This window comes from Podarcis gaigeae (genome assembly GCF_964106915.1).
Source record: "Podarcis gaigeae genome assembly, chromosome: 16".
In the NCBI taxonomy this organism is placed as follows: domain Eukaryota; kingdom Metazoa; phylum Chordata; class Lepidosauria; order Squamata; family Lacertidae; genus Podarcis; species Podarcis gaigeae.
The window spans coordinates 34,641,688-34,664,391 of NC_139693.1; the positions used below are offsets into that span (position 1 = coordinate 34,641,688).

General features: G+C 44.3%; 1 protein-coding gene across 2 annotated transcripts in view; it reads right to left on the reverse strand.

The window, feature by feature from the left end:
- Positions 1-14,208: 14,208 nt before the first annotated feature.
- Positions 14,209-22,704, reverse strand: part of ADGRD1 (adhesion G protein-coupled receptor D1) — a 276,194-nt gene continuing 267,698 nt past the window's right edge. For both annotated transcript variants that reach the window (XM_083717092.1, XM_083717091.1), the window contains 4 exons: positions 21,746-21,872; positions 20,294-20,335; positions 17,194-17,286; positions 14,209-16,574 (listed from right to left, as the gene is read on the reverse strand). In XM_083717092.1, the coding sequence (XP_083573218.1) occupies positions 16,479-16,574; positions 17,194-17,286; positions 20,294-20,335; positions 21,746-21,872 (358 nt within the window). In that variant the 3' untranslated portion in view covers positions 14,209-16,478. The remainder of the gene's footprint in view (positions 16,575-17,193; positions 17,287-20,293; positions 20,336-21,745; positions 21,873-22,704) is intronic.

Here is a 22,704-nt window from a genome sequence, read left to right on the forward strand (position 1 = left end):
AACTACCAGACTTTTAGAAGACATCTGAAGGAAGCCCTGTTTAGGGAAGCTTTTAATGTTTAATAGGTTATTGTATTTTAATATTCTGTTGAAAGCCTCCCAGCCAGATGGGCGGGGTATAAATAAATTGTTGCTGTTGTTGTTGTTGTTATCTCAGCCCTGCCAGGGATTTGAACCTGGGACCTTCTGCCTGCCATGACTATGCCCTTCCTTACAGTTTGCCCAGACACTCTCACCTATACTGTCATGTACACTGTGGAATAGTTTTCCGTCTCCAAGTTCCCCCTGAGGGTGAAACAAGATATTGAAATGGGTCAGCGTGGGTCTTTTCCACTCGCTCTTGATTTCAAGGCTTCCTATTATGAGGTTTGTCCAAGGCCAGGGATGACTCCTTCAGGCTTCTGCACTTCTCGGTGTCTCATTTTATATCTATTTGTTCATTCACTCATTCTTCATCCTTCATCTGTCAGGATCCCAAGCTATTTAAAATATCCACAATGCAACAACAATAAAACTAATCATAAAGCTTCAATAGAGCCATATGATTCAACACAACAATATTTCCCCAAATAATGGCATTTTGGACTGCTGCAATAAATGAAATTGACATTACAACAGAATAAGGCATATTAGTCATCCTCTTAGTTATCCAGCTATTTTTAAAAGACCTAGTCATAACAGAAAATGTTATCTGTTTGCTTTGTAACACAAAACCCAAAATAAAAACTAATAAAACAGAAAAGAAATCATGATCCATTTATTAACAGCTGCTTATATAATGGTAATTTTTTTTGGGGGGGGGATCATGAAGCCCCATATTAGATTGGATTCTTAAGGTTGGGGAATAACTCATATGGTTAAACTAATTAATATAGTGAAGGTAAGGAAAGATAGAAAATCTAGTAATTTATTTATAAGTTTCTTTTGCATGTGTGCTATAGGACACAGGCAAACATTCATCCATATATATTATTAAGAACTAGGCAAAACATTGTGGAATGATTCCCCTCCCCAATCATTTATGGATATTCTTCTGTATTATTTATTGTTAATCTGTGTTTCAGCAGCAAATTTAACATTTCAGGTTCAACCAACCCCAAGCAACTTAATTTTGATTAAAGACCTGGAGGAAACCATCAATTGATGAAGGTGCTTCATGCATCTCCAGGGGGGGGGGGGGAATACCATAAATAAGGTGCTACTACAGAGAAAACCAGCATCTTAAAAAGCAGAGACATCACCTTGCCGACAAAGGTCCGTATACTTAAAGCTATGGTTTTCCTAGTAGTAGTGATGTATGGAAGTGAGAGCTGGACCATAAAGAAGGCTCATCGCCGAAGAATTGATGCTTTTGAATTATGGTGCTGGAGGAGACTCTTGAGAGTCCCATGGACTGCAAGAAGATCACACCTATCCATTCTGAAGGAAATGAGCCCTGAGTGCTCACTGGGAGGACCCTGAAGCTGAGGCTCCAATACTTTGGCCACCTCATGAGAAGAGAAGACTCCTTGGAAACGACCCTGATGTTGGGAAAGAAGCACAAGGAGAAGGGGAACAACAGAGGACGAGATGGTTGGATAGTGTTCTCAAAGCTACCAGCATGTGTTCAACCAAACTGCGGGAGGCAGTAGAAGACAGGAGTGCCTGGCGTGCTCTGGTCCATGGGGTCACAAAGAGTCGGACATGACTAAACAACACAGAGAAAGCCCTGTCCCATGTCACTGCTTGTTCAGTTAATTGTGTCCTGCATTGCTTGAGGATTAATCAGAGCTGTTGTAATATACAGTGGTACCTCTGGGTACAAACTTAATTCGTTCTGGAGGTCCATTCTTAACCTGAAACCATTCTTAACCTGAGGTACTACTTTAGCTAATGGGGTCTCCTGCTACCGTCATGCTGCTGGCATTAGATTTCTGTTCTCATCCTGAGGTAAAGTTCTTAACCCAAGGTACTACTTCCAGGTTAGCGGAGTCTGTAACCGGAAGTGTTTGTAACCCGAGGTGTTTGTAACCTGAGGTACCACTGTATAGTTACTGACTCAAACCTTGGTGCATGAAAGGGTTAAGCTGAGGACCTAACCTCAGATTATCAGAGTAGATGTGATTTTGCAGGCTCTTAGCAGCCTCTGCTTCTCTGCCCCCCCCTCTCTTTTTCTCTTCATGCTTCCTGGAACATGCAAGGAGCCATGTGGCCAATGGCTCCCAACTGCAATAAAAAAGAAGTGAATTGAATCTCTCCAAAAGGTATTTGCTAACCCCAGGATTGCACGATCCTTTTTGTAAGGAAACCAAGTACTTTTCTTTTTAAGTTGTTTGGAAACTTTTTCTTCTTTGTTTTATTGCCAACGGATGGAGACTTGTTTGCTATAACGTCTGGAAAGTCTGTGAGTGAAATCTTCACTTATTTGGAGACATAAGTGTCTGTGATTTATTCTAGCCAAAGTATTTTTGTGGGGAACATTTGTTTAAAAGTGGATGAGAGCAGGTTTGACAGTGGAATTTGCTGCCAAGGAGTGTGGTGGAGTCTCCTTCTTTGGAGGTCTTTAAGCAGAGGCCTGACAACCATATGTCAGGAGTGCTCTGATGGTGTTCCCTGCTTGGCAGGGGGTTGGACTCGATGGCCCTTGTGGTCTCTTCTAACTCTATGATTCTATGATTCTATGATTCTAGGTGTAAAATCTAATCAAGTTTTAATGTGCTTGGAGCAATTGCCATTGTGCTTAACTCTGTTACGAAAGAATAAAGATCTCTCTTCCAAACCTCTTTCTCCAGCGTGCTCTGCCCTCAGTTCAATCCTGATTCTGGTGTGTCCTCCCATTCCCATTATGCTGCCCATCGGCAAAATTCTTCTAAAAGAAAATGTTCCTTAGCCAATCTTGAGCAACAGGGTCTCATCTGTGGAGTTGCACCTCAAACCATGCTTCAGGAAAGCCTCCAACATTAAACAACAATAACACAATATTACTCAACCATCCCAAAGGCAAAAATGCATTCCTGAGCTAATTCACATCTTACTTCCAACACAGTAAAAATTACCCAATGATTTTTCACCTCATTAATTTTATCTAGGGATATATCTTAGGAATGTGTCATCTCATGGTGACAGGTGATGTTTGTCATGCTGGGTAGGAAATTAATGGGCCCAATGAAGTGGAAAATGCCATAATGCACAGTGCAAAAGGCTTCAGATTGCAGGTGTTGGGGACAGTCTCTTGAATGATCTATGAAATAAAAACAATCCTTGCATGTAGTAAGCTAGAATGTCAGGGAGAGGCTGACACTAGGACTTGTAGAATTGGAAGGGACTCCAAGAGTCATCTAGTCTGCAATGCAGAAATGGCAGCTAAAGAATCCTTTACAGATGGCTAATCCTCTCTTGCAACCATCAGAGTTGGTGGCCATCACAGCTTCTTGTTTTGTATGACTTTGCTTTCAGTTCATTGTCAAGCCCATGTTCTAGTCAGGTAGTTTGAATTTCAGCCAATTCTGCAGTTGGCTAACTTTGAGATGGAAGCAACATTGCCAGTGCCAAGGGTACTTTTTATGGGAATTGACATACATGTCAAAGAGACAAAAAAAGGAGAGCATTAAATAAAGATGCAGAAAGTCCTGCCATTCCCTGAACCTGCCAAGCCAAATGAATATTTTAAACATGTTTTAATAATTGATCTTGATTAGACACCGAGGGATGGTCTTCCTAGGAGAACTGTCGTCTGGGGAGCAAAGGTCTGTCTCAATTAAATAGAAACTTCTAAGACCATGATTCACCACTGGGCTAAATCACTTTTATCTTCATAAAGGCCTGAGTATGCCACTACCGAACTGACCTTCGGGGGGGGAGTTGCGGGCTCACGTCCCCACCCACACTCCCGCGGGGCTGACGCCAGCCTCGCGGGAAGCAGGGATCCCCCTTAATTTGCATCCCCCGCAGCGCCAGCCAATCGGCTGGCGGCGGGGGCGGGCCAATCAAAGGCCACTTAAGGTCGGGGTGACGCTGGCTCGCCCCTTTTCTCCGCTTCAGCAGCTGCGGTTTCCCACCCACCCGCCCTTTAGGTTTGTCCTTGACTTTGCTATGGGCTTCGGCTGGTCGCCGCAAGGGGCCTGGTAGGAGTTTTTCCATTTGGCTAATTGGCTGAAATTTTGAAGCCACTTGGTTTTTTCGCCTACCTCATAGCAAAACGTCACAACTCCTTGGTTTTGGCGGTTAGGCATTGGCCGGGGTATTGTCATGCAAATGAGGTTGGGGGGGAGGAATGCCATCACCTCCCCCAAGGCTTGAAGGGTAGTTCGTTAAAGGACTCCGAGGGGCGTCGCCTCGTCCGAAACCTACGGAGGCTAGGGCCTAAAGCGTGCCCCCGAGCGGTAACCCCTCGGGGAGCGCCCAGGGATATGCATCTCGGGTGGCTCCCCCTGTTGGAGTTTAACCCTTCCCGGTTAGACCGGATAGTCTTTTAGGGCCAATGCCTAAAGCCAATACCCCTCTTACCTGTAATCAATAAAGTTGTGGCCATTTTCGCCCATTAACCTAAATTCTCGTGTCTGGTGTCTTCATTTATTCCACCTGTGTGGGGGGGAATAGCCACGCAACTGGGTTTTCTCTTCCAGTTGCACCAGCATCCCCCAACCTTGTGCTCCCTGGATGTTTCCTATCAGCCCAAATGAGGATGGGAGCTGCAGTCCAAAGTATCTGGAGACACCATTTTAGGGGAGACTCGTTTCGTCAAATTGCTTATTGTGTGATTAAAAACTGTCCCTGGGCTGTACCATTTCAGACTGGAGGCAGATGGGGTGGTATGGTCGAGTGCTCTCTCTAGGGGGCTCTGTGCATAGCTGTCAACTTACAGATTTGAAAATAAGGGACCACCAGCCTCGAAAATAAGGTATCAGCAGCCAAAATAAGGGATTTCCCAAGCACAGGTATGTTCAACTTCTGAGCCCCTCCAAGCCAAAGGCAGAAAGCCCAGCCAGCAGCCAAATGAAGCCTCAAGTGGTGGTTCCCACAGCACAGCAACCCGGCAAAGGGGATGCAGCAAGGGAAACCATCGTCACCTCTCCACTGGGAAGCGCTGAGCAAAGGCGAGTCCCCAGGCAACACGACCAATTTGATCAGCACAAGGCATGCAAGCTTCACCCCCCAGTCGTTCTTAGACTCCTTATTGGGTAAGCAATGCAGCCAAGCAACACAGTTGGAACCTCCCTCTTCCCTGGCCGGCAGGGAGGGAGGGAGAGGAGCTGCTTCCTTTGAAACCCGGAAAATTTAAGGGACATCATCAATAAGGGACAGCAGTGGGACACAGAGCTGGGATAAGGGACTTTCCCGCCAAATAAGGGACAGTTGACAGCTATAGCTCTGTGCAGTGATGGGCAAATTCCTCTCCACTCAATTTAGAATTGGCTTGATATATTTATGAGCCTTTGCCCAGGACTCCTTGCACTGCCCCCTAACTCCATGAGTTCTGTTCCAACATTAACAACTATCTGTTGGCAGTGTCACATGTTCCCCAACCTGGTGCTCTCCAGATATTTTGGAGGACAACTCTAACCACCTCCAGCCAGTGGCTATGTATTATGGGAGCTGTCATCCAAAATACCTGCAGAATGAAATGAGAGAATTTCTCCACTATCTGCTTCTCATTGTCTACATCTAATAAGCTGATGCTGCCTACAGTTTCAGACAATGGCAATTCCTTCCAACTCTTTTGCTTGTATGATTCCATAGTGTTTAGTTGTCATTCCTCCATTACAGGAGTTTGGAGCACATTACACTGGGGTCTCGACTCTATGGGATTACCATGGCAAAGTGCTGTCTCCTTCTTTACAAAAAGAGCCCTCTTCATACTACTAGTAGTGTTACTACTGCTAGTAGTAATAGTAGTGGGAGTGGGCTGCCTCACGTGACCAAGTCCTTTCAGCTTCAGGGAGGAAAGGGCATCAGTCTTGCTTTCTGAGCATCATCACTGCCTGCAGTGAACTATGGGATACATTCATATGGTGGAGGGGGACCTCAAATGAACAGTGCTGCTGTGAACACCTCTGTTTCTGCCAGCAGCACATAAATGCCTCCTGATCACACAGCAGGTACACAGGAAGCTGTGTCTTTCTGCATGAAAAATAGATGTTCTACCTCGTAGCTAGGACTTCCCTCTAAGACAGGTGGATGTGTGACTGTGTACACACACAAAAATTCCCACCCCCCTACTATTTCCACTGTGAGCTTTTCAGTCCAATTCATAGCTTATTTAATTCCATGCCCCAGATTTCTGGACCTCGTTCAGATCCTGCCGTGACCCCACAATGTCATTAGGAAGACCACATTGTCCAACCCTTTCTCCAGTCCCACCGATGGGCCAACCAGTTACTCACCTGCTCATCTCCTTCTACCAACACCTCACTTATCTTCAAAGTGGCAGGGCTACAGATCTCCCTCCTCACTCCTCTCTCTGCTGCTTGGCATGTTGCTATGAATGAAAATCTGGCACAAAGAGCACTTGGAAATGTGGTTGTCCCAGGGCTGTTGATGTACAGGTTTAAGGCAAGGGTGGTGAACCATTTTCGGCATTGCCTTCCAAGCAAGGGCCAACTACCCTTCTGACAATGGTGGGCAGGGCCAGAGGCAAAAATAGGCAGAGCAATGAACCTAACTTTTACCTTGTTTTTAGTTTATACACACACTCAGACACTCCTCTCTATTTTAATGCAAGCAAGTAGCACTGTGGCCCCATCTGCATTATGCATTGAAAGCAGTATCATACCACTTTAAACTGTCACAGCTACCCACAAAGTTGTGGGTGAACATATCAGACGACACAGCGATTCTTCAAACAGCTCTTGTTTATTCACAGGCCAGAACGGAACGGAACTGAAGGGTTCAGTCAGCCTGCTTATATAGAGCTCCACTAGAATGCAACAGTAACCATTTTCTGTAACTATCCAATCACTGAACATCACTTTCAATCCCTTAGTTGCATATGTGGACCTGAATGGAAACTATCTACAGTATTCCCCTGCTGGCCCAAGGTGAGAACTTCAGTACATAACACAAAGAATCATGGGAGCTGTAGTTTGTTAAGGGTGCTGGGAGTTGTTAGGACATCCTCATTCCGCCTCACAAAGCTACAATTCCTGGAGTGTTTTGACACTCAATCTCTCTTCCCAGGGATCTCTGGGGATTATAGCACTGCCAGGGGAACAGGGGTCTCCTAAGAACTCTCAGCATCCATAACAAACTACATTTCCCAGGATTCTTTGTTTAAAGAGATACGATACTGCTTTAAATGTATAGAGCAACTGGGACAATGATAAGAGTTTAAGGACACGTTCCAAGTGGGAGGGTGTGAAGTAAGGGTAACTGATGTCGCCTGAAGAGAGGGCCAGAGAGAGAGAGGGAGATGGGGAGAGTGTCCAGAAGTCCACCTTTGTCCCATGGGCCTGAGGTTGCTCATCCCAGTTTAAGGGCAGGGAGGCAGGCAAGGCATGTTTGCTGCAATCCATATTTCTGAGCCTAGCAAAGTACATCAGAGCTAAGCCACAACGTATAAGGATCCCTTGGCAAAAACAAAAGCAAACAAAATTTCTATGAGTCACATTTGTGCCTATTAAATCTACCAGTGCTTGTGGCATAGTTAGCATTGTAGCTGACAAGACAGAGAGCATTGCCCCAATTCCAGGCATGAACGGGATTATTGAAGAAGAAAATTGGCTGAATGGGGGCAATTACTTTGCAATAACCACCCATGGTGTAAACAGCGGTGGGCCTTCCAAGAAAAACTGCGGACGTAATAAAAAATACCTTATAGGGAAATATGCTTTACATGAGAGATGCTGTCATAATGTGATTGTAATGTCCAGAAGAACAAAAGATGCATTGAAAAGAAAGCAACTTCCCAAAAATGGGAAGAAAATATACCTTTTTTGATATTAACATGGAACAGAAGTTTATATCTCAGTCCCTGCTGAGCCATTTTTGTCACTTAAATAATAAAGTTTTCATTAAAACTACCAAGGATATAATCACTCTATGCTCATTCATGCAATGAACACACTGGTGGGAACTGAGTTAGTGGGACATCAATTGTTCCAGATCCATCTTTAACCTCGAAGCTGCAAGACAGGTGTATGAGAGAGATGGTTATTTCAGCCACTTGCTGAGGTATTTGACTCAAGAGGTATTTCTCATCTGGATTGATTTTGTTCCTTATTCAAAATAATCTCAGGGAATGAGAGGTGAGGGAATCTCCCAAGATGTGATGGCAAATGACTCTCCTCAACTGCTTCATGGACAGCTGGGGGTGCGCAATTCCACTTAGCTACTTGCCTGTGGCGAGGGAGAATTGCTTTGAAGTGAAAGCTGAGTAGGAAATCGCTTCCGGCAATTACTGAGAGCTAAGAAGCGCCTGCTGGATCATACCAGCATCCCATTCTCACAGTGTCCTCTGTGTAGCCTGCAAGCTGGACAGCATCACTCTGCCCACCTGTGATTCTCAGCCACTGTTATTCAGAGGTGTAATGCCTATGACAGTGGAGGTAGAACATAGAGCTATCATAGCTAGTGGCTGTCGATAGCTTGATCCTCCTTTAATTTGTCTAATCCTGTTTCAAAGCCATCCAAATTGGGGGCCATCACCACCTCTGGTAGAAGCAAGTTCCATGAAGAAGAACTTTCTTTTATCTGACCTGAACCTTCCAATATTCTGTTTTATAGGAGGTCCATGAGGTCTAGTGCTATGACACGGGGGGGGGGGGACTTTTCCCTGTTCACTTTCTGCATAGAGTGCATAATTTTATAAACTTCTATCATGTCACCACTTACTCCCTTTTCCTATAAACTAAAAAGTCCCAGATGTTTCAGAGCTGGCTGACCTGACTGGAAGAATCCGCGACCAGAAAGAGGAGGAAACACAAGAAGACTGGAAGAAATTTAAAGAATATTTAGCGAGATATTGTAATATAAGATAATTAAGAAATTCCTAGAAGTAACAGATTAGGCTAAGGGATAGAAAAAGATTAATAATAAAGATTATTATGGATTACAATTGGAAGTAAGGTTAAGAAGTTTGTAATGAAAGAAGATACTGATGTTATAAATATGAAACTGGGAACTGCTAAATATGTGATATGATGAAATCCAGATTGGAGGGTGTCGAGGAAATCTTTTAGCAATGTCATCTGAAACAGAGAATCTATAAGTAATGGGGAATATTTAAAGAATATTTTTAAAAAACCTATTGTATGAACAAGAAACTCTTGGCAGAATTAGAGTGATTCTTGCAAAATAAAAAGTGTAAATGACATTCTGTGTGGACCTATGAAGATAAACTAGCGTAATACGAGACTGTTCGGTACAAAGGAAAGAATAGATACAGTAAATGAGAATATCTGGAAGTCTTTTTTAGTTTATTTCTAGAAAGCTTTCCTGTTCTTTTTGTGAGTTTGTGTTTGTATGAATTTAAGTGTTAACATGTTATTGTATTTACGTAGAAGAAATGTATAATGCCTTATATCTCTTTGTCCCTTTTCTTTCTTCGCTTTCCTTTTTCTGTTTCTATATTAAACCTTGTTATGTATCTATGTTTTTGATCTAAACCAATAAAGATTATGGATGAAAAAAAAGTCCCAAATGTCGCAACCATTCCTCTTGGCAAGTTGCTGCATCCCATTGATCATGACTGTTGTACTTTTCTGAACCTTTTCCAACCCTGCAATGGCCTTTTTGAGTTGAGGCAACTAGAATTGTACCCAGGACTCCTAATGTGATTGCACTATAGAGCTGCGCAGCAACATTATGATATTGGTGGTTTTATCTTCAGTTCCATTCTTAATGACTCCTAGCATGGAATCTGTCTGCTTCACAGCTGCCTCACGCTGGATCAACATCTGATTGAGCTACCCACTATGATTCCAAAGTCTGGCTCCTGGTCAGTCACCGCCAGTTCAGACCCTGTGAGCATACACATGAAATCTTATTTTCCCCTTTTGCCCTGGCATACCTCACTTTACACTTGCTTACATTTAATTGCATTTGCCATTATATCGCCCATTCAGTTTGGGGAGGTCATTTTTGGAGCTGCATGGTCACTGTAGAATGTTGAGGAGCCCCGGCTCCCTCCTTAAATTTTTTTTGGGGGGTCCTCTGCCCCTTGCCCCCCCCCCAGATGTTGCCCCTGCCTGGCCATTTGCCATGCTGTCTGAAACCAGGCAGGGAGAAGAGTGTATCCAGTAGAGCACTAAGTTAAAGTCACTTAGCTGTGTTCTGCTGGCAAAATGTTTTGCATCAGTGGAGTGTTTCTGTGCAAGAGAATACATGGGCAGGTTCCTCATAACCTCGTTGCACAATAGATTGCACAATGAGCTTCTGCTAGAGCAATTGTGACAGATTCCTCTCTTGTGCAACATCAAAACTCACCCATCGTCTATTGGAAGAGCCCTTGCACTAACAGACAGAGAATGTTGGATACAGCCCTGAGATTTGGCCTAGGAAACAAAATGTCTTTAAACATCTGGCTTCTAACTTATTGACCGACTCCTGACTGCAAGCTTGTGCTTATGGCTGCCTAAGGCTCATGTCTGACATAACTTCACCTCAAACTTCACTTTTGGCTGATATCCAGTGTCAATTTCTTTGCATCCTGAAGTCTTGATTTGACTCTTTCCTTAGTGTTAAACTAATACTTGTGAGGTAATCAAATATTATGACAATGGGGGTCATAGGAGCACCTGGGATGAAAGCCAGAATCTCTGGCAGAGAACCATTTCCTCTGCTTGCTCTTCCACAGAAGGCAATGCTCTAACCCGACATGACATACAGGCAGCTAATGGTCATTTGACCACCTGGCTAATTGTCTGCTTTACAAGAAGTGGTCTCTGAACAGCTGCCTTGAGAAACAGGCTCCCTGGTTGTGGGGGAAAGGACTTTATTCCCTAAGCAATCTCCGGATGTCACGCTAGAAAATTGTGTCCTATAATTTGATCTCACTCTTAATGGGCCATCTGTTATCAGCTTTCCATTGTAAGGACAGCTCATCTGAGTTGGGAAACTTAAGGCATGTCTGCTGGTTGGTTTTTGGAGGAGATAGGATGCCCAACCCATCTAACCAGAACACAGTTACCTGATGCAATGTTGCACTGGAGTACCCAAAATCAGCATCATATTGTTGGTCTTGTACTCAGTAAGGACCTGGTTCCATATTTATGCATTTGATAACAACATGATGCATATAGTTGCACATTGGCAGTGCTATGGCTTCTTCTGGCAAGATAGGGGGCAGTATGGGTTCAGCTCATCCACTGAAAAACCCAGTTTCTACATCATACCTTTCATTCATGCACTCAAGGCAGCTAAGCTAACTTTGGTGTAGCCCCTGATGGAGGAAAGAGAAGGTTGTGAGACTAGTGCATGTAGAAACTAGTCTACAGTGGTACCTTGGGTTACATATGCTTCAGGTTACATTCACTTCAAGTTACAGACTCTGTTAACCCAGAAATAGTACCTTGGGTTAAGAACTTTGCTTCAGGATGAAAACAGAAATTGTGCTCCAGCGGCACGGCAGCAGTGGGAGGCCCCATTAGCTAAAGTGGTGCTTCAGGTTAAGAACAGTTTCAGGTTAAGAACGGAACGAATTAAGTACTTAACCCAAGGTACCACTGTATTGTAAAAGGGTAAAATTTGCATTCCATTGTTGTGCCCACTTTTACTTCTGGCTTCATTGCACCACTGTCATGTGCCTGTCCTCCTGCCCCCAAGATTTGCCCAGAAGAGAATGAAAAAGGGTATAGATGTTCAGATTACCTGGGCTGCACCTTGTACTAAAACTCTTATTTGGTCCCTAGTGGCTGAATCCTTTGCTTCCCGTCCCAGGTGTTGATGTTCACAGCGCTACAACACCCCCCCCCCCAACCCCTGCCATGCTCTTATAATCTACAATGACAGGGAGAAAAAATGAGCAAGCTCACATTCATCTTTATTAAGAAATTGAAAGTTGGTTGTTGTTGTTGTTTTTTCATTTTGAGAGGCAGCAGGGGGAGCAGCCATATCAACCATTTTATTACTTTAGAGGCAAAGTCATCATTGCTGCTACATAATCTATTTTTAACTCACATCTCATTCAATTAAGGTTCCAGATTGTTGACAACACAGCGCTGTCTTGAAGACGTATCACAAAAGCCACATTATAGAGCCCATAAATAAATGGCAAGACTTTCATATTTTAGAAAAGGGCTGTGGAAGAAGAGGAGGAGGAGGAAGAGATTTGTTAGAGCGTTCCTTCTTTGGTACATTTATTGCACTCTGCAAAGCAGTGAGAAAATGCACAAGGTCCAGCATGAAGAACAGAAAAGGATGCAAAAGCAACATTTATGGCTTACTCATTTTCAGTGCTTATGTGCCCACAAAGGTGGCTGGTGCCCATTGGGATTGGTAAGGAGGAAGGCAGAGCCAGAGTCAATGGCAGGTGTGGTTAGAACCCATCAAAGGCGCAGTCAACTAATTCTAGTTTTGTCTCCATTCTCCTCTCTGCAAGGACAACACAAATGAAGGAGGAAGAAGCTAACAGGCAGTGGTTCTAAGTGAGAAGACAGGCAGGAGGGGAATAATGTTGGTGGGGATAGGCTCCTATTTGCCCTAATGGCCCAGCCTCCACAACATGCACACATACACACTACCCTGTGTGTCTGATCAGAAAGTGTGTCTGATCAAAGAAAAGAGGATTTTTAAAAATGAGTTTCAAAGAAACAGTTCATAATACAGTGTTTTCTAGCTCCAAAAACCACCACACATTAAAAAAAGGTGTTGTTAAATATGTACATGCAAAGCATGGAAACTGAGTTACTTAACTTCACCATGCGGTCATAAATAAAACAGGCATAAACTGGTACAGACGTAACAGCCACAATTTCCCATTGTTGGGAGCCCAGGACCATTGCACTGACTTGCCGATTCCGCCCCCACTCCACTCTTCTGCAAAATATCCGCTTTCCCTTCCTTTTCAGAGCCAACCACAGCACATCATGCCTGCAACAACATTATGGACTTGAAAGATTATCTCCACTCTCGTCATTCTGAGGTGGTTCTGATGGTTCCCTCACTGCGAGAACCAGGCAGAACACCTTCTCAGAAGTGGCGCCAACCCTGTGGAACGGCCTCCCATCAGATGTCAAAGAGATAAAGAACTTTAAGAAGACCTATGAAGGCAGCCCTGTTTAGGGAAGTTTTAAATGTTCAGTGTTTTATATATGTTGGAAGCCAGCCAGAGAGGCTGGGGCAACCCACCAGATGGGCAGTGTATGGATATTTTAATTAGTAGTATGGATATTATTATTATTACAGTGGTACCTGTGGATGCGAACGGGATCCGTTCTGGAGCCCCATTCACATCCTGAAGCGAATGTAAGACATGACTGTGCATCTGCGCGTGCGCGTGTCGTGTTTCGCTGCTTCTGCGCATGCGCTTGTCGTCATTTTGAGCATCTGCTCATGCATGAGCGGCGAAACCTGGAAGTAATGCACTCCGTTACTTCCAGGGCGCAACCTGAAAATATTCACCCAGAAGCTACTTCAACCCAAGGTATGACTGTATTATTATTATTATTATTATTATTATTATTATTATTATTATCACTGGATTAGATTGCTTTTCTGTCTGGGCTCAGGAACAACCAGGCAGATGCAGAGCCCAGGGGGAAGCCCCAACCATTTCTCCTCCCGGGTGGAAGGTGTCCAGCAGCACCTCCTTTTCATCAAGAGGCCGTTGTAGCAGCAGAATTAGGGATGGGCTGTCAAGAAGGCAGCAGATTGAACCTCCAAGGAGCGCACCACAGCCATCACTGCCACCGCGGCAGAAGCAGTGGGCAGTGCATTCCTTGGAGGCCAGATCTGTTGCCCCTGTGGATCCCACTGCCTGAAGTGGTCACTTCACCTTGACTCATGGATAGGTTGGCCCTGTTCACCTAAAGTTCTTCCATAGCTATGTGATTCACAGGTAGACAGGCTTATACACATTCAAACCAATTATCTCAGTGTTTTCTAGTTGCCAGTCTGGGTAAATATCATCTACATAGAATGGCAACTGCTCTCCAAGGTTTCAGATGGGAGCCTTTCCCTGCCATAGAGGGAGATGCCAGGGACTGAAGCTGAGACCTTCTGCATGCAAAGCAGATGCTCTACCGCTGAACTCTAGTCTCAAGCATCCCCCATTCATTTTTTTTTAAAAAAAATAATACTCAGGGCCAGACCAATCAGGAGGCAGAATGAAGTAGCTATGTCAAGCAGCTCGCTCCATTGGTTGCCTCATTCTTCGCTGATCCTGTTCTGCTCTGCTTGGGTTGCCATTCTCTCTCCAGCTCAAAAGAATGTTTCAATTGTTTTTTTGCCAATGATTTTATTGTTTTATCCTTTCTGCAAACCACTTGGAGGGTTTGTTCATTTTGTTTTACAGTCACGTTGTGTATAAAGGCTTATGATATAAATAAATAAATAAGACATGCCCCCCGTCCTCTGGATCTGATGAGATCCTACACTTGAATCAAGATCACCTCTGCCCCCTCCCATGTTGCAGGCATGAAGAGCAAAAACGAAAAAAGCTGAAAGCCGCAGCTCTGCCCCGCTGGTGGTTTCTCCACCCTTCTCCTGTTATTCCTCACTCTGAGAATGATCCAAGGGGAATCTTCCTCAAGTCGAGGCATTCTGGGCAAAGCAGCCAGGAGAAGGCCTGCACCACCACCAAGGCAGCTGAAAAGTTCAGTTTAAACTTGGGAGCAGGGGGATGAATTTACATTAATATAATTGATTTTTAAAAATATTATTATTTACTGAGCACTTACCCACAATTCTCTTTTGCTCCACTTTTTCCAGGCACAGGTCCATACTCTCTCTCCTCCCCCCCATGCTTTCTTTGCAAAAACCCACTCTTTAAAGCAGAAGCGCAACAATTTGGGTTGTCCACAGATTGCTGTTTGGTCTGATTCAGCTTTAAAGAGTGGTTTTCCGCAGGGAGAGCTCTGGAACCACAACAACAAAAGATACCCAGGCACAGAATTTTAATGTGTGGACTGTGCCTGGAAAGGCAAGTGTGGATAAGCCCTGAGCTTAAACGGCATTTCTAGCTGTTGTGGCAACGATGTAGGCACTTTCCCAGCCACCTCTCACTGCAAGGAAGCAGTGCTGGGCAAGCGGGCAATGGTGGTAAGAACGCCTTATGCTGGCCTGTTTAAGAAAGCCACCGGCCAGCCCTTACGGCTGCAAAGGTGGCTTGAACTGAGGTCTATGCAATTCCTGGAACTGTATCAGAAAATAAACACAAGTAGCAAAGGCAAAAAATACATTTGTAGAATTAAAACATGTGTTGCTTTCCCCTTCAAAAGACATTGCATCACTGCACTGCTGGAAAGACTAAAGGTTTGTCAGGAGATGAAATAAAATAAAATAACAACATCTGTGGATAATAACACAATCCCAGCTGCAGTCCGGCTGACGACTTCACAGTAATTTTTCTTCTTGTTGTTGCTGGTTTGTATGAAAGCGTTTTCGTTTTGTTTTGCATTTCTTTGTGGGGAGAGGGTCTCCTGTTTGGCATTCAGCATCCGATGCTGCCGGGCAAAGAAGACAGATAAACCCAAGAGTCAGCTCTGTTATGATTCCCAAAAGCATACAGGTTAATTCTGTCTGCAAAATCTATTCAGCAGACAGTCGTTGATTCTCATCTGAAAGACTGCAGGCACCTGACTCATACCAAAGGGTGTTTTGGCTGGTGCAGACAACACTCCAATAAAATAACCCTGCAGGTGGACAAAACAGTCATTGGAACTTACCGTGGCAAAGCCCAAACAGATGTATAGGCCATGCACACTCAACATCTGCCATCATTGTTGGTCCCAAGGCCAATGTGCCACATGATACATTGTTTTGATCCTGAGTCTCTTCCCCTTCTGTCTTTGACTTCCATGCCACTTCCAGGTGAAATGTCTGTTGGCTATTCTCTGGCTATGCTTCTCCTGGGTAATTGGACTGCTCATATTATTTAATGCAAATTGGGGTTGTAGCGCTAGAAAGGAATGGCGTGGTTTTAATAATGCTACACACAAAAACACACATTTGCTTTGCAAGGCGGAAAAGCATGTCATGATCATCGTTCCTGAGGTGCCATTAAACGTCCGAAGTCCCATTACTGAGGGAGTGCAATCCATTTCCCCACACTTAGTGTCTCTGCTGCTGTTTACAAGACCATCCAGTGTATTTTGTCACTAGCTATTCCATAGCTATTCCTAATGGACGAGTGGCAGGCAGTATGCAATGCTAACAGAAGCTGGAAGGACTGACTTAATCCCAATGCAGCATGGGAAATTATCTCCCCAATTTAGCAGGTGGTGGTTAAAGGAGTGGTTCCTACTGGCACAAATTCTGAGAAAATACTGGACAGGCAGGCAGCATGTCAAAGATCCTGAGGACACGGTTTGGATATCAGAGAGGAGGGTTGTTAGGGTTTGCTGTCAAACTGCTGAGAGATCAATCTTGTTTGCTGAATTGGTACTCTTGTCCCAAGTGTTGAGTTTAGTGGGGGTTGTTCCTGGCCTGTTCCCAGTTATCTGGAGTGGAAAGGAGGGAGAGAAAGGAAGAAAATTGTGTAATAACATTTCCTGATTCAAGCAAACTACCGCTGACTCCCAGAGAAATAAACTTGAACCCACTGGTTTTCCCTCAGGCAGCAACCCATATCTAGATGTTGTTGGACTGCAGTTCCCATCATCCCTGTCCACTGGTCATGGCAGCTGGTGCTGATGGGAGTTGGAGTCCAACAACCTCTAGGGGGCCACAGGCTCCCCATCCCTGTCTCAGAATTCACATCATCAAAGAGAGTAGTTAATAAACAACATTAAACATACCTGCAAGTTTTATCTAGGCTCTATAAAAGTACCCCTTTCTGATTCCCAAAATGCAGTCTTGTCTGAGCAAAGAGATATGGAATTTAGGGCAGAACTAAGGCAAACAGTTGATTAACAAGAAGGTCCAGTGGTTCTCGAGTCTCCTGTTTGCAAGGGAACCTTTCCACAACCATGTGCACATCTGCCCTGGAACTAACAGGGCATATTTTTTCAGGTCCTTTTTCAGTTGCATATGTGCCATTGTGCAGTGGAAAGAATCGTTTGGGCAAATTGTCTGTCCAGTAGGATAACAAAGCCTTAGGAATTCTAGGAATATACTTACAATGTCCGAGTTGAAAGGTTTCACATTGATGTTGCGGATCGAACTGCTGGTGAGCGACCACACCTTGGTTTTGTGTTTAAAGGCAGCTCTAACCTTGGCAGGGAGAAGAAAGACAAAACAGAAATATTCAATCCTAAAACCACCCCTCTCCACACAAATCTTCTGTCTCCACACTCTCCTTCTCTGGAGCAGGAAAGGCAGGTGAGGGGAAGGTTAGGTGATGGTGCTTGAAGATGGGTGTTTGCAGGATACCGTATTTTTTGCTCTATAAGACTCACTTTTTCCCTCCTAAAAAGTAAAGGGAAATGTGTGTGCGTCTTATGGAGCAAATGCAGGCTGCCCAGCTATCCCAGAAGCCAGAACAGCAAGAGGGATTGCTGCTTTCACTGTGCAGCGATCCCTCTTGCTGTTCTGGCTTCTGAGATTCAGAATATTTTTTTTATTGTTTTCCTCCTCCAAAAACTAGGTGCATCTTGTGGTCTGGTGCGTCTTATAGGGCGAAAAATACAGTAGTCTGCTTTTCTCCTCGCCAGCCCTTTGGGGTCCATCTGCATAGGAAGGAGATGTGAGTTGGTGCCTACAATTTTAAACTTGACCAGGAAGGCCAATGGACTGGTGGGCTCCCTTTATTAGCCTTAGAGGTAGATGCTTTCTTCACCACAAATAAGCATTAAGGTTTGTTTCCAACGTAGCAATCAGTTAAAGTCTTTAACTGTATGCTTGATGTGCTGGCACACTGCTGTTCCGCAAGTGAAAACAAAAGCATGTTACCGAAGATCATTAAGCAGCAAATTGTGCAACAAGAATGAGCAGTTGCAGAAGAATCAGCTGCTGCGCAAGAGGAAACATATTATCAAATATGGTTGTGCATCAAGCTTCTGCCTTTGTTGTGCAACCTTTAAACTCTGCAATTCACTAGTGCAAGGGCACTAGTGGGCAGAGAATGTTGGATATGGCCCATAGTTTCCTTGCAATAATAGCTGAAGCCATTATTTATTTCCCCTATCAATTACTGTCTCTCACCCTCCCATGTTTCTATGGCAAACTACAAAAATCTAACGGGGAAAGATGAAATGCCATCTATAAGCCCAGCACAGCCAGCTCCTGAGGCAATCAAAATAGCTCCTTTTTTACAGCACACTTTCCCATCCAGCCCTTATGTTATTGCTTGTAAAAGTCAGGAAGAAATGGAATTTCAGCCTGATGTCATCAAGTCTGAATGCTGCAATAGAACTTACTTGTTCCTGTCAGGATTTCTTAACAACTGGGAAGGGTTCCTTCCCACCCTTAAATTATTAGTTTGCTTAACTCTCCTACTCCTGTAAAAAGCATTTTACTCATTGGGTATGAGGGTCACGTAGAGCACATGTAATACAAAGTCTAGAAGACACAATGAGATGTATTTGACAACAGCTTCAATTCAGAATAAACAAATACACATGTCTATGATGGATTATTGTTTACAGGAACAACTGCAGGCGGTGATCATTTTGCAGGTGCCCAATTGATGCTCAATTGCTGATATGTGGATCCTTTAGGACCCAGATGAGGGCGGAACAGAGGCAAAATGTGGGTGGGGGGTGGAAAGGGGCCATAGTGAGTGTGTGTAGAATGTAATCTACAAGGACAGAATTTGCATTGGTTTTTGCACCCACTTTCCACTCTGGCCTAGCCCACCACTGAAATGTAGCCCTCAAAATGTGGCCCAAAGGAGAGAGTGGTGCTTGGACTGGAAAATGGTTTCCCATTCTAACAGCTGAGGTGGCTACTTCAGGTGGCAGGTGCTGGAGGTGTGGGGCAGTTGTGGTAGCCCCCGTGCTCCTGAGCTGCCTGCTCTATCCCGCTATTCCTCTCTGCTGGATAACAAAGCTACGAGTGCCACACGGAGCTGTGATTGTTAAGCCAGCCCATTGCCCTCAAGTGTGGTGGAGGACACAGTCCTGTGACCAGGGTTCAAAATTCAACTGCCATTCCAGTTGGTGGTGTGGTGCAACCTTGTCATTTCTCACAGGCAGCAAAATGTCTTTGGGACACCCCCTCTCCCCATCTATTTAATGTATTCATACAGTGGTACCTCGGGTTACATACACTTCAGGCTACATACGCCTCAGGTTACAGACTCCACTAACCCAGAAATAGTGCTTCAGGTTAAGAACTTTACTTCAGGTTGAGAGCAGAAATCGTGCTCCGGTGGCGCGGCGGCAGCGGGAGGCCCCATTAGCTAAAGTGGTGCTTCAGGTTAAGAACAGTTTTAGGTTAAGTACAGACCTCCGGAACAAATTAAGTACTTAACCCGAGATGCCACTGTATGTCACCTTTCTCCAAAGCTGGTATTCACGGTGGCTTACCAAATTCAAAAAGATTGTAAAATACAAAGTCATAAAAGTGATCCAGTTAAAAACAATGGTACACAAGTAAATCAAAACACATTTAGCAACAGCATTAAAGTACAGATTTCCCGACAGCAGCCCATAGGACAGCATTGCTGCACCTTAGTTTCACAAAGGCCTGTCTGGACAGGAAAGTCTTAGGCTGCCGGAGAGAACCAATTTAACTGCTCTTGGAAGGAAATTTCACAGTCTGGGAGCAGCTGCAGAAAAGTCTCTCTCTCTCTCATATCACCACCAACTATGCCTCTAATGTTTCTGGAACTAAGAGAGGATGCTCATCCAAAGATCTTAACATCCAGGGAAGTTTTTGCAGGAAGAGGCGATCTTTCGGGCAGCCTGTGCCCAAGGCATATAGGGCTTTATAGGACATGACCAACTGTCCTGTAGCATCAACCGGCAATCAAAGGTTTTGGTGGCTGTCCTTGACGGCAGCCTAGTCTCTTAGCTTTTGTGAAGATGCCATAAACTATGGAAGACAGCAGCTAAATATATATAATACACATTCACCAAGGGGAATAAAAGGCCCACTCCCCAGAGAAACATAATTAAATGGCGCCATTCTCCTAACACTGCGGCTGATTTACAACCGGATTTTAAATCATCGTATTGTTTCACTAAATAAATACATACACACAAAACATATATAATAATCCCAGCATTGCTGGGCCATTGGTTTTTACTGCCAAAGGTTCTCTTACATGGAAACATACCTCTGAGTTCAGGAGGCAGTGAAATAGGAAGATGAAGAACCCCTAAAACAGTAAAATAAAAAGAAAGAGGTTAGGATTTTACAAAGGATTGTTTGAGCAACTGCTGTTGAATCTAAAAGGCTCCAGAGGCCTCCTGAACTGGCTGGGGGCTTGCTGAGTGTCAAATTTGGCTGCATGTTAGAAATATGGCTAAGTCAAGAGAATGGTCCAAGAAAGTAAGATAAGAGGTCATTGCCCTTCACAAACAAGGAGCAGCATACAAAAGAACAGCAAATGCCAGGGACACACATTGTCATTACGTTATCCCACCCCATTTATTTCAATGCAAAGGAAACGCAATGCAAAGGATATGTGTGTGCAATCAATCACGTATCCTTTGTGGAACGAAAACAACTGCAGCAACAAACACTGTTTTGTATTCCCTGGTTTGCTTTCCTTTCTGGGCATGCAACAAAATAAGCAAACATCGGCAATTTCTGCTCCTGATTTTGTTTTCATCAGAATTCGGCAAAATCCCTGTATGCTGCTCCATTTTCTAAGAGAGAAAAATCTATGCCTTCTAGCAACAATACCCAACAGCAATGAGCATGGACAGTAGCACAACCTTGGCCAACCTAATACTCTGACTGCCTGGTTCACCTCATATTTAGTGCCTAAGATAGCAAACGACGACATTGCTCCAGAGGCCCCGGTGTTACTGTTAGTTGTGAGTGATGTACAGAGGCTGTGAAAGGTCAGAGGAAGCGGGGCAAACAGAGAGGCAAGATGCTGCACACAATCTGTGTATAGAATGTTTCATATAACCTTTATCTTGCAGGCTTATTAGTGCCACGATGCTGAAGTCAGATTCCTCATCTTTGGGGGATGAGGGTGAGGACTGTGGAGCAGGAGGGTAAGGGCATGCAGCAGCAGCACCAGAAGTGTTCTCAGATGAGCCTGTGAAGCTAGTGTCCCCTCAGCCTGAGGATATGTTGCTGCCATTCTCTTACTCAGAGGGCTCCATTGCAGAAGACCTGGGGCTCTCTGATTCCATCTCAGTAGGAAACAGCTGGAGAAGCCTTAGAGGTGCCTCTTGCAGCACAGATGGTGTTAACAAGCAGGCTGCTCCTGTTGCTACTGCTCTATAATGCCATGTTTCTCAAACTCAGGTCTTCAGCTATTGATGGACTACAACTCCCATCATCCCTGACCACTGGTCCTGCTAACTAGGGATGATAGGATTTGTAGTCCAACAACCAGGAGCTGGGGACCCAAGGTTGAGAAACACTGATATAATGGCTCCTTTCTAGGCCAGCTTCCAAACTCTGTGTTCCTCACAGCACAGCTTGAACTCTGCCCTGCCTCACCCTCCACCTGAACCCCTTGTCCCGCCTTGCCTCACCTCACACCCCGGGAGGTTTTGTCTTGCTGCACTGCAGAACACTTAGCCCCTTAACTGGGCTATGAACCTACCTGCAAGGAGTTGAATATTGCAAACATGTACTGGAACACCAATGCATGCGCGTTGACCGCCAGAACACCTAAAATCCACGAGCTCCCCAAGATAGGCAACAAGACAGCAACTGCTTTGGCCGTCAACCTGTAAGATAAAGAGGGAGGGTAGGGATTTCAACACAGTGAAGATTTTGAAATATAATAACAACAACATGTATTATATATATATAGATACCATCATGTCAAGGGGGAAAGGATCATCACTCATGCCGGTCTGGTACAAGTATGGGAGAAAATGCTCTATTGATCACCATATTTTTCCGGACAAGGTCTCCAGCAGATCCATCTTACCAGGAGGTCCACATGATATAATAATCAGGCTTTAGCATTGCAGTACCTATCCTACAGAACTCCTGCCCATTACTGCTACTAATCTTACTACTTCTCATTTCCCCTTCTCATTTCCCCTTTTCTGTTATTTTATTTAGCTCCTGCCCTTCCTCCTCAAGTTGCCCAGAGCAGAAAACACATCAGTAATAAAATAAAATAAAAATAATTTAATTTAATTAAAATACCGTATTTTTCGCTCTATAACACGCACCCAACCATAACACGCACATAGTTTTTAGAGGAGGAAAATCCGTGGGCATGCCACCCATAGGCATTTCCTCCATAACACGCACAGACATTTCCCCTTACTTTCTAGGAGGAAAAAAGTGAGTGTTGTGGTGCAAAAAATACGGTATCTAAAACAGAGTTTAAAATATCACCTACTCTTGAAGGAAATGATTTCAGGGTTGCCAAGAATAGTAGCTCTCAGTTATCAAATGCCTGGGTAAACAGGGGTATTTTATAAATTCCTCCTAAAAGTTAATAATGAGGGGGAAAGAGAAACCTCACTAGAAAGGGCATTTAGATCCCTTAGACCTATCCAATTACTGCCCAGTTTCAAATCTTCCATACCTGGGTAAGGTAAT